Source organism: Rhinatrema bivittatum, chromosome 15 (assembly GCF_901001135.1).
Source record: "Rhinatrema bivittatum chromosome 15, aRhiBiv1.1, whole genome shotgun sequence".
Taxonomy (NCBI): Eukaryota; Metazoa; Chordata; class Amphibia; order Gymnophiona; family Rhinatrematidae; genus Rhinatrema; species Rhinatrema bivittatum.
The window spans coordinates 44035954-44048864 of record NC_042629.1 but is presented as its reverse complement, the minus strand read 5'-3'; the positions used below and the strand labels follow the sequence as shown (position 1 = coordinate 44048864).

Below are 12911 nucleotides of genomic sequence, written 5' to 3'. Positions count from 1 at the left end.
ACCGTTGGGTACATTTGGTGCAAGTCGGGACATCCTCAGCTCGGTACTCACCCATTTGTGAGGACAACCATCCTGCTTGTCCTGTGAGAAAGCAAATGTTGCTTACCTGATGTAACAGGTGTTCTCACAGGACAGCAGGATGTTAGTCCTCACGAAACCCGCCCGCCTCCCCGCGGTGTTGGGTTCGTTTTATTTTTCCTTTCTAGGCACTGCCTGTAGCTTGATAATCAGACTGAAGGGAGACCCCTGCTGGCTGCAGGGTCAGTGCCTTGCTGGGCATGCCCAGTAGGGGCCAGTCAAAGTTCTGTTTAAACTTTGACAGAAGTTTTCCGTGGTGGGCTCCATCCTCGATGTCACCCATTTGTGAGGACTAACATCCTGCTGTCCTGTGAGAACACCTGTTACATCAGGTAAGCAACATTTGCTATATGGAATTCCAATGCTAAACTCTTCGTGTGGACTTTAAAAGTATCCCTTCTCTATGCAGGAGGGCCTAGCTCCATAGGGTCTCTGACATCCCATCTCCCAACATTTCTGCCCCTGTGTGGCCTGCATCTCATCCAGTAGCGATCTAGATTGCATTATGTATGTCTGCCACCGAACACACTCATGAAGTTTTATTTTATTTCCATTTGTGTGCATGGAATGAAGTTGAAGTGGTGGCTGTCCAATCTGAACAGCCAGCCAGGCTTTTATAAGCATGCAGGATGATTGTATTGGGGCCAGGTTCCCCTTTTAAATGAGCATCTGATGCTGCATCTATTCTTGAGTCCTGTGGACTTTCTGTATTAGATGGCTGTCTACTGCTGAAAGATTGGAAGGAGAAAAGGCAGACTTAGGGAGGGGTTATCTTGAATTGCCGGCTTAAGGGTTATCCATGCCAAACCAAGTGAGGAAGCTCACCTCACCACTGTCCTGAGGATTAGTGTTTCCAGTACTTTCATTATGGTATCCTTTACCAACACAAACTTAATTTCCAAAATAACTATCTTGAAGGCCAGTATAGAATAGCTTTTCAAATAAAGGGTTGACTGGTTTCAGAGATCTGGTCTTATTTAACTTGGGAAAGAAAGGTTGACTAGTTGGTGAACCCAACCTTTAAGGTCCTTGACCTTTAGGGACCAGGTTGCAGAATTCTAGAAAGAATACATTTGCAAAGAAATGGTTATTTCATTGTTTTGCTCGTTCAGATTGCTTGTGTTGCGATAGGCACAGCAGCACGTTATTGAATGGTTTTGCTGTGCGTCATGCTTTCAATGTTCTTGTAATGAAATCCACTCATTGCCACTGTGAAATGGTTGCAAACTGTCTCTGTAAAATTACTTGCAAAGTACCTTGTGCTGGTTCCTGGCAGGGGAGCCTCTGTTGCTCTCTCAGTGAGTTGTGTGTGTGTGTGTGTGTATGTGTGTTGTGTATTTCATTATTGTGTTTTGTTTTGTTTTTTAATTTTTTGCTTTACTTCCATGGTCATATTTCACATCTACTTTTATTTGCATCTTTTGGAAAAAAAAAATGTCCTGTACGCCCTTCTTCTCTGACCAAACTGGCAGTTGCAGCACTGCTGAAAGCTTGATGTCGCCAGTTAAGCAGGCTCCAAGGAAACTGCCCTCTGATGCTGTGGGTTTGGTAAACAGTGTGCCCGCTGGATCTCGTCAGGTAATCCTCGCTGTAACAGTGTGCTTCATTTAGGACAGGGATGTAATGGAGGGAATAGAGGGTTAATGAGAAGGAATGCAAAATGCATCCTGTGAACTGAGTTGTTTGGTGCCAGATTTACCTGTTAAGGTGCGGCGCGAGATTGGGGAGGGGGGGTCCCCCTTTTAAGGATGTGGGAGGGGCAGATGCAGAAGATATGCCAGGTGGAAAAGGTCACCACCTCCTCGTGATGGAACTTTCCTGAGTGGTAGTGGCCCATCATGCCCGTCCGCTTAAAAGAACAGTGGTGGACCAGCAGTGATTCTGTTTTACAGTCCTAATACTGCTGTCTCATAAACCCCATGCCCCCTACGGGGTTAGCACGAGGAGGAGGAAGCAGTACCCCTTCTAGCCCAGCACTCCTACTCCTGCCTAGTGGCAAATCTGGGCCTGGCTATGTCTGTTTCATGGTTAATGTATCCCATTCCTCAAAAAGGTAGGAAACTATACCTTGCAGAACACTTCTGTTTCTGGACACCTATTCCATGGGAGATTACTATTTAGATTATAAAGCTTTATATAGCAGGCAAAACAATACAATTATTATAGTGGATCTTGAAGGTGAATTTGTTTTGGCATTTCTATTATATTCACATACCATATGCAGCAATGTGTGCCACAGCACAAACTAATAAGCCAGGGCAGAGGTGAAGAGGAAGCTGTGTCCCTAAAGTCGTCGTCCCCGACCAGTGTTTGTTTCATTGTGTTCTGCTCAGCACTTCCTCTACCCTTCAGTGACACCAGCCCCTGCTCTGCCAAACACAGACGCCTCTGAGTTATCTCACGTGTTTTTCTTGTGGTGAGACTGAGAAGAGAGGAGTTCTGGGTGTGATCAAAATGTGCCCATACTTGAGCATTCATTCAAGATGATGGGGCTACAGATGAAGACAAGAACTGTCCTAGATTAGGACAAGCAGTACCTCCCTCATATGGCTGGCAAATTGGGTGGTCCTATTTGGCTTTTTTATGCTGTTCTCTACTACGTTACTATGTACCATTTGTAATTCTGCTGTTCTGGGCTTGGGCTATATCTTGATGATGATGATGGCCTTTTTTTTTTGGGTGACAGTGGGGCAGCAGGGACAAATGCCATTGTGAGATTCTTTGTTTGTGAGCCTTTCGGAGTATCGTAGACACCTCGTTCTTCTATGTGGTGAAGTGTTGGCTCTGCTTTGCTGGATGTTTAGTGTTTGAGGGGAACACTGCTATTCTGTGATTGTCTGGTAATTATCCTTAGGATAGCAGAGGCTTCTGTGTTTGGCAGAGCAGGGGCTGGTGTCACTGAAGGGTAGAGGAAGTGCTGAGCAGAACACAATGAAATAAACACTGGTCGGGGGGGATGACTTTAGGGACACAGCTTCCTCTTCACCTCTGCCCTGGCTTATTAGTTTGTGCTGTGGCACACGTTGCTGCATATGGTATGTGAATATAATAGAAATGCCAAAACAAATTTACCTTAAAGATCCACTATAATAATTGTATTGTTTTGCATGCTATATAAGAAAACTGTGGGATGACTCTCATATCACATGAGATGCTGACTGCACTCAGTGGTGGAGCGGCTGGAATCTTGTAATTAAATGCATCTAATTATTATAATCATAGGTCATCCATATTTTTTAAACTTTTTTTTTTTTTTTTTTAGAAATTTTGCAAGTAAAAACTTATCTCAAAAAGAACAGAGAGCATTCAACTCTTCAATGCTGGCCTGACACTGTACCAGTGTTTTGTAATTCAGAATTCACTCAGAGCACACATCAGCGTCTCTGTATTGCATTTCATAGTACAGTATGTGAAAGACATCCCAGAATTTCCTGTAATTATTTGGCCCCTAGAGGGTGGAGCCCAGAGGGTTGGGGCAGAACAGATATCCTAAAGGGCTGCCAACATGCTCTGGTATTCCAAAACACACATCCAGAACATAAGAAATTGCCATGCTGGGTCATACTAAGGGTCCATCAAGCCCAGCATCCTATTTCCAACAGTGCCCAATCCCAGGCTACAAGTACCCGGCAAGTACCCAAAAACTAGTATATCTCATGCTACTGATGCCAGTAATAGCAGTGGCTATTTTCTAAGTCAACTTGATCAATAGTAGGTAATGGACTTCTCCTCCAAGAACTTATCCAATCCTTTTTTAAACACAGCTATACTAACTGCACTAACCACATCCTCTGGCAACAAATTCCAGAGCTTTATTGTGTGTTGAGTTAAAAAGAATTTTCTGTGATTAGTCTTAAATGTGCTACTTGCTAACTTCATGGAATGTCCCCTAGTCCTTCTATTATTCGAAAGTGTAAATAACCGATTCACATCTACTTGTTCAAGACCTCTCATGATCTTAAAGACCTCTATCATATCCCCCCTCAGCCGTCTCTTCTCCAAGCTGAACAGCCCTAACCTCTTCAGCCTTTCCTCATAGGGGAACATAAGAAAATGCCATACTGGGTCAGACCAAGGGTCCATCAAGCCCAGCATCCTGTTTCCAACAGTGGCCAATCCAGGCCATAAGAACCTGGCATGTTCCATCCCCTTTATCATTTTGGTTGCCCTTCTCTGTACCTTCTCTATCGCAACTATATCTTTTTTGAGATGTGGCGACCAGAATTGTACACAGTATTCAAGGTGTGGTCTCACCATGGAGTGATATAGAGGCATTATGACATTTTTCCATTTTATTAACCATTCCCTTCCTAATAATTCCTAACATTCTGTTTGCTTTTTTGACTGCTGCAGCACACTGTGCTGACGATTTTAAAGTATTATCCACTATGATGCCTAGATCTTTTTCCTGGGTGGTAGCTCTTAATATAGAACCTAACATCGTGTAACTACAGCAAGGGTTATTTTTCCCTTTATGCAACACCTTGCACTTGTCCACATTAAATTTCATCTGCCATTTGGATGCCCAATCTTCCAGTCTTGCAAGAGCCTCCTGTAATGTATCACAGTCCGCTTATGATTTAACTATTCTGAATAATTTTGTATCATCCACAAATTTGATAACCTCACTCGTACTCCTTTCCAGATCATTTTATATATATATATATATATATATTAAAAAAAGCACTGGTCTAAGTACAGATCCCTGAGGCACTCCACTGTTTACCCTTTTCCACTGAGAAAATTGACCATTAATCCAACTCTGTTTCCTGTTTTTTAACCAGTTTGTAATCCATGAAAGGACATCGCCTCCTATCCCATGACATTTTAGTTTTCGTAGAAGCCTCTCATGAGGGACTTTGTCAAATGCCTTCTGAAAATCCAAATACACTATATCTACTGGTTCACCTTTATCCACATGTTTATTAACCCCTTTAAAAAAATGAAGCAGATTTGTTAGGCAAGACTTCCCTTGGGTAAATCAGTGTTGACTGTGTTCCATTAAATCATGTCTTTCTATATGCTCTACGATTTTGATCTTGAGAATAGTTTCCACTATTTTTCCCGGCACTGAAGTTAGGCTCACTGGTCTATAGTTACCCGGATTGCCCCTGGAGCCTTTTTTTAAATATTGGGGTTAATGGGCCAGTTCCCAAATGAGAGGGAGCACCCGTCCACTTTCTAGGCCTAAAAATTCCAAGATAGCAAGACTTATGCTTTCTAGATCCCAGCCATTTGTGGATTCTCGGGGCTGATATTCATCCTCACAGGAGACAGAAGGCAGAAGTTTCAAGCCTGAATGAATGGAGCTTACTGAGGGAAAACAAGTTTTGGTTTTTTTTGTTTGTTTTTTATTTAATAAAATCAGTATGTACTTAAAAATCCCATATCTGATTCCTAACACTAAAATGCAGAATAACACCAAGCATTTTTTCCTTTCTGTAGGAAGCACTGTGTTGACTCTTCAAAATTAAAATTTGTTAATATCAACAAAATAATTGGATAGCAACTATCTGGCTTTTACATAAGGCTAAAGATTCAAGCCTGGGTCATTCCTTAAGGATTCTGTAAAGCTCTCTGTAGCATACCTTATGTTCTGGTTTCAGCAGCTCCTCGGAGGAAGATATAAGCTCCTGAGTATTCTAGGGAGCAAAATTGTTCAGAAAACTGAGATATGGTGCAAGTCCCAATAAAATGTAGATAGTTGGGTGCAGATCTTAGCCTGGTAAATCTCCCTGGTATGCAATGGGCAGGACCTCCTGCTTTGTAACCAGCTGACCTCTGACAGGTGTTTGTGCTGCCCCATCTGTGGAGTGTTGGTTGATCTGCTCCCTGGCACTTTGTAAAAATATTTTAAAATAGTGCAGCCTCTTTCTCCATGCTGCTTCATCACATACCTGTGCATGCTGGTCCTTTGCTTTACTGTCTTTTAAAAAAAATTTTTTTTTTTTTTTTAAAGAGTTTGCCTTTGCAGCAGCATAAAAGTTAACATAATTATATTCCTACCCCACAGAGGGCAAATGACTTGCTCAGTTGTGCAGTGAGTAGTGGATAAGGTGAACTGAACTAGGGTTTTAGGTGTGCAGCTTTCTATCTGATCACTCTAATACCTAGGTAATTTGCTACTAATTTAGATCCATATAGCGACTTTTATCCAAATGGAATCAGACTTTAAATTTCTAGCTATTTAGATACGGGTGCTCCCACCTCTTGGGGGTAAGGCTTTGAAAATACATCTTTCTAGCCCCTAAACTGCAAAGTGGTGTCCAGAGAAGAGAACAAACAGGCTGTGTACACAGAAGGCTCTGCCTTGGCTTTTCTCCAGTGTGAGCTCTTGAGATTCTGGTGATGGCTTTTTTTTTTTTTTTGTGTGTACATATTGAAGGTCGCACACATTTTACTTATGCATTACCTTTCTTTTTCAGAGTCTTGTTTTATAATGCATGTAGTATGCAAACTGGTGCTTTGTCTGCCTTTCTCTGATGGTTGTAGTCGGAGGTTTTTATCTATTGGGGTAATCTCATACAGAGTGTCCGTATCTGTTTTGCCAAGTACGGACCCAAAAAGCAAAGCGGTAGCCGATCCAGTGAGCTGTATAGCAGTGACGACAATAGGAATCGGTTGAAAACAAGCCCTTTATTAAAATGCCCGACTCTGGCCGAGTTTCGCTCCCTTGCACAGAGCTGCCTCAGGGGCAATTTATTTTACCAGGACTTGATTTGATCAATGCAGGAAATATCATATAAAATGTGCCTTCGGTGCTGATATGTTCTCACTCAAATAGACTTGCTCTAATTTGAATTGACGAGCCGTAACTAAGCTAGCCCTTGACTAGCTTAGTTACGGCTCGTCAATTCAAATTTGTTATATCCAGAACGTTTGACTTCAAAGCAGCTATTATGCAGCAATACTATGCTGATTAGAGCAAGTCTATTTGAGTGAGAACATATCAGCACCGAAGGCACATTTTATATGATATTTCCTGCATTGATCAAATCAAGTCCTGGTAAAATAAATTGCCCCTGAGGCAGCTCTGTGCAAGGGAGCGAAACTCGGCCAGAGTCGGGCATTTTAATAAAGGGCTTGTTTTCAACCGATTCCTATTGTCGTCTCTGTTTTGCCAAGGACCATGGTAGCATAGTACCAGAGCTATTACAAATGCTAATTCTGGCCTCTTATTGCTTTTGACCTCAGGGCCCAATAATATATGCACAGTTAGATCATTCTGGAGGAAAACAGAGCAACCAGATCAACAAGTCAGAATCGGTCGTCTATGCTGACCTCCGAAAGAGCTAAGGAGCCCACATCTTGCCAATAACCAGAAACCAAAAATGAGAAGAAAAAAACCACCAAAACTGGAAGCAGGTGCCATGAATGTCATCCAGAACTCATATGTGGCCTTGAAGCCTTGGACCAATGCATATGAATATGGAGAGAGATTTCTATTATTACACTGTCTTGTCTGTAAATATTCTATTTAATCTTACCACAACTAAAGACAAATGGTGCATGTTTAAAAGGTGGTAAGAATGCCATTTCCTACCAGCTCTTATGGTTTTTTTTTTTAACACTTCACTTGGTGGAGATTGGGTTGGAGAGAGAACAGTTGCCTTTTTTTTTTTTCTTTACATCCATTCTCTTGTATTTGAAAATTAAACTGGAATTGATTTGTATAATGTGTGGGCAGGGAGATGGTTATACAGATGAGAATCTGAAAGACTTGGAGCTTCTCACATGCTGGCATTAATTGGATATGAGTTTCAGAAGGGGTGGGGCATGTCCTCCTTTACACTAGGGTACCATGAATTTTTTTTCCCTCCCCACCCAGGAGGAGGTGGATGAGAGGCCTCAAGTTTATGGGAGTGCATGCTGAATTAAACCAGACAAGGACCTTGGGAAGATTTAGAAATTGTAAGGCTGCCTTCCTTGACCAAGTCCCTTATCTGAGCAATAGGCGTTAACATCTCAGTGTGACTTAAGGAAACAAACAATCTTATTGTTACACCCCCCCCCCCCATTTTTTTTTTTTTGTTCCCTAGCTCAATTGTGATTGACCTCTTTTGGCATGGTGGTGCCATGGTCCTTTATTTGCAAATACCCAGCTGTTAACTTGTCTTCAGTGTAGCCACACTATATTGTAACAGCAGCCCTCGGCGAGTGGCTCCCTCCCAAATCCAGTGTGCGCACACATAGCCCAAGTCAGGCCCCTAGATGTCATCGCCATGTAATAGCTAAGAATCTGACCTTGAGACTGTGGCTTATTTATTGGGAAATATTGACCTGATCACCAATCTCCACCTGGAGCTGACTGGGCAGAGCCTGTGCTGGGAATGAGCCAGCAGTGGATAAATAGTGGGTGTACACTGGTGAGACAGGTATGTGGCTCCAGGCTTTTCCCATGACAACATCATCCAGTACAGCAGGGGTGCAGGAAAACATCCCAGACAAGTCCATGTCTGGTGCCTGCTGAGAGAGGGTGTGACACCGGACTGGAAAAAGTAGAAGTGATGGTGGCCTTGAACTGGCCAGGAAAAAGTGGGATGGGGCAGAACAAAAGCAAAAAAAGCTATTGAAATATTTGTATTGCAAAAGTACTTTCAGAGGCTGATTTACAAGTTATTAATGGTTTCTTCTCTGCAAACAGTTCATATGTGGTCACACATGTGAACTGCACTCTATGCTGAATTGTCAGGCACTTTGGAAAAGTAAGACTTTCACTACTCACACGCAGTAGTTCCTGCACTGCAGTGGTCCCACGGTTTCCATTTAAGAGATTTTCTTTTCAGCCCTTTTCGGACTTTCTGCCCTCTCTTCTCCTCCTAATCTTCTTTGCTGTGGCCACTACCCACCAGCTGCCTCACCACTGCTTTTTATCTCTTCAGATCTGCTTTCTGAAGAGGAAAATGTCTTCATTTTTGCCTTGTTGATTTAATTTAATAGGCCAGCTGCTTTAAGTTCTGTCCCAATACACATGGAAGCTGTAGCAAACCTTGTGATGGACAAATATCCAGGACCAAGCCCCATGCCCTCTGTTGTGCCATCTTGTGAGATGTCACTGGGAGCAGCTCTGGTCTTCAAACTGAGCCTTCCTTGATGGTCAGCCAGTCAAGCTCCTTGAAGTGCGTATTAAAGGCTTGACCCAAGGACTGCACAGACTGCTGGTGGCAAGGCTGTGCTGAAAAGGCCCTCATCCTTGGTCAGTGGTTAGGCCCAGGAATAAACCCCCACTTCAGCCCAGATCAGGGCTCTAAGCACTCCTGCAAGGAGCTAAGTCAATGGGCATTGAGTATCAAAGGGGAGGCTTCAAAGCATTGATGTCTCTTCAGCACTCTGCCGAAAGAGCAGGGAACTGCAGGTGGTTCCATCTGGTCCAAAGCAGCCTCCCAAGCACAAACACCACACCTGAGGCCTTCGCTGACCTTCTGCAAGCCTTGGGGAGCATCCAATCCCCTTTGAGGCCAACACAGGAGGTGTTAGCATTCTTTTAAGAGAAGTTGAGCAGGAGAATCCCTGAACTGTTTCTGCAACACTTCAGGTCTGTTGAAGTCCTAGGGTTGAGCACCTCAATTTGCTTTAGTTCATTGGGTATTTGTAAGAAAATCAGTTTAAGCAGCCCTTTACTTAATAAACTGATTTTATTACAAAAGGTCAAAACAGTCTACAATAAAACAATATGAAGTTAAAAAGCAGCAATAAACATACAGTTAAAGCAAAGACCAATAAAATAAAAACAGTATAAACAAAGGAGAACTTAGTTTGTATGCTGCTAACAGACAAAAATAAAAACAGCTCCGTTCTCTAAAAACCTAGTCATTAAATCCCTGCGTACATAACCAGGCTTCAACCAATTTCCTAAATTTGAAATTCTTCTCCAATTTAAATCTAAGGGAAGAGCATTGCAGACAGTTAGGGGCTGCTGCTGAAAGGAAGGCATGCTGGTGCTCTTTAATCGTGTGTCAAGGTGAAAGCAGTGGTATCGCTCAACTGTGTGCACCAAAAATGAATTCAAATGGGTCCAGTGCAAGAAGAAACCCCTCCCAAAGCCCCAGGAGCTGTGTTTGAGGCTGCATATCATTTATTCAGAAGGTTGTATAAGCTACCCTGCCCCTTCTGTACCAGCCTCCAGATCTTAGCAAACTGCCAGTTCCAAATCAGCAACTTTGCTTAATGGGAAAAGGAAACAGTTCATTTTGTTTGTCTGAAAACTACAACTATCTTATACTGCCAGCTAATGGATGTGATGGTTTATTGTAAGAAAATGAGTTAACAGCATCCTTGGGGAGAGTGTGACGTCCTGGGCACTGATGCAGCAGCCCCTGGCTACTGAGAGTGGAAGCAGAGTTGCCACAGCCCCATTCTCTTCTTCCTGCTTGCTGGAGCAGTCTAACCTTTTTTCCTTTCTTTTCAAATGAATTTAAGTAAATCCACACTAAATGAATTCAGCCTTACAGGTTTTAATTTTTCATAAATAAAACATTTGGACTACATAATAGCTCCTGGCAAGTTAAAATATTGGGGATCCAGCTCAGCAAGCTGGGTTCACTGGGAGGATGGAGACTCTGCCGCCTGTTTCCTACCGCTGGTCTGAGCAGGCCTCTTCTCAAGGGGTATCAAGTCTGGCACTGTGCTAGGGCTGGAAATGAAAGGCATCTCAAATGACAAGCCAGGTAGAATTCATAAAAATGACATTTCATAGATGTAAAATGCATTTCTGCTGTCCCCTGTCTTAATATGTACCATTTAAATGTCACAGGCATGTAGGAATGCTCACCGCTGGTATTGGGGCCTGGAAGTTTGGGCTTCTCTGATCACAAATTTAGTTTTAATCTGAGTGCCCATATGGTGCTGTAAATTGGATAATGAAAAAAACTAAAACTGGAAGTAGATTTAAATGTTTTGAAGTCCAATTTCAACAGCCTGGTGAGCAGCAAAGTTACCCACACCTTTAGTCGGATATTTGGCGGTTACTTATTTGGATAAAATTATCTGGATAACAAACATTTGGAAAACCCAAACTTACTTGACTAAGGTTAGCCTGACAGCCCCATGGGGATGCCTCAAACGCTGCCTCAAGTTAGCCAAATTACTTTTGTGGAGGCAAGTTTGCCCACATACAAACTTACCCCATTCAATAGGGGGATTATTTTAACCCCACAGACTTGTCCACCTGACTTGTAAAGTTAGCCAGATGAAAGTTTTAACCTCCTCAAAAACAAAGCTGAGAGCATGAGGCAATAGTCTGCACAATCTCCTACCTCCACTTGATGCAGTGGGACTTTCAATAGATTTTAGCAGGTTGGGCTAGCGCAGCTCCTTCTGCTCTGGTCTTAGTCCTTAGTTTGGCGCCAGCTCTCAGGAGGAAGAGTGGCTTTAGTGCTCCTGGAGCACTGTAACAAGCATGGCACCCTCACACAACACAAGAGTGAGGTTTAAAGCCTTCCAATGTGGAATATTTGGACTCACTTCTATATCTATTTTTTTTTTTTACCTTCTTATTGGTTCATTAGTCTTAAATTTTTTTTATTAAATTAAATCCAGTCTGGTTTAGAGGGCTGTTCTTATGACTTGCTCTGTAATGATTCCCCCATGTCCTTATGAGCTGCTCCTGATATACTTCATTTTGGCACTTGAATCTTCTTTGTAAGAAGGGGGGGGGGGGGGGGGGTTTACACATCTATAGGAGAGGCTGGAAAATCCAAGCTCACCTTGCAGACTTTGTACATAAAGAGGTTCCAACTAATTATCTATGCACATGCAAACCAGAAAACTGTCTTAACTGTTCCTGTGGCCCAGAGTGCACAAAAAGCTAGTGCTGGAGTGCATATGAAATATGTATTAAAGCCCCATAAATTTCAAAATGGGAAAAAAAATGCACAAAAATATGAGCAAGAGTGAAGCAATTTTCAAATATCCTGCATAACTTCGTCATCAATCCTCACAGAACGCGTGCACGCGGAGGTTAACTCTGAAAATCATCCCACTCCATCTAGCCTGCTTACGTTACGTGCTGTTCGGTGCATGCACAGATGGTCAAATTTTACAAAGCGTGTATCTTACGTCTAAACCCTTCCCCACCTCTCCTCAATAAAAGCATGTCCTACCCACACACAACCTCACCTGCACATTGGGCAGGCAAGACCAATTCTGCACATAAAATACTTTTTATGGCTGGAGGTCTCTTAAAAGAAAGTGAGGGATTGCTGACCTCTATCAAGCCATCTGCTACACAAACAAACTGCCAGTTCTAAAAGGATAGCATCTGTGAGAGCTGCTGGGAGTTGGGACCAGAGAAGACGACGTTGTACCCAGCGGAAGGTAATACCCGTACTTGATGATGATAAACTGTATAAACATTCCAGAGGCATTCGTTCTAGAAACCCTAAAATTCTGCTGCTGCTGCTTTGTGAATAATGCTATACTACATAGCGTCTCTAGAATTACTGCGGAGAGATGGGAGGGGGGGGGGGGAAGACCCCACCCTAAAATGAGCATGTGCTGTGTTCATCTTATTTGGGGAGGCAAGAAGAGAGAGGGGCTTGAGGAATTGGGTGCATTACAGTTTATAATGAGGGAAAGAGCAGGATCTGTTTTCTTTTGTATTTCAGCCATTTTTGTGCTCTTGCTTGAGCCACTCACATGCTGGAAAGTACAGATGGATTGTCTTTATTTCTGAATGACTTTGTAGTATTTTTATTGCAATCTTGTGAATATTTTAATACATTTTGATTTTTATTTTCCTTCACGTGTCTATTTTTATTGCACAAATCATGGATCACTTAGAGGGTACCTTTCAAAGGGACTTTTCCAAATAAAACTGCTTTACCTGCAATGGC

General features: G+C 42.6%; 1 protein-coding gene across 4 annotated transcripts in view; it reads left to right on the top strand.

Moving 5' to 3' along the window:
- Window positions 1-12815, top strand: part of MPZL1 (myelin protein zero like 1) — a 65451-nt gene extending 52636 nt beyond the window's left edge. For 2 of the 4 annotated variants that reach the window (XM_029578269.1, XM_029578270.1), the window contains 2 exons: window positions 1551-1656; window positions 7273-12815. In XM_029578269.1, the coding sequence (XP_029434129.1) occupies window positions 1551-1656; window positions 7273-7374 (208 nt within the window). In that variant the 3' untranslated portion in view covers window positions 7375-12815. Of the gene's footprint in view, window positions 1-1550; window positions 1657-7272 lie in introns of those variants that run through there. The other 2 variants (XR_003852811.1, XM_029578271.1) reach the window with 2 other exon arrangements.
- Window positions 12816-12911: the final 96 nt, after the last annotated feature.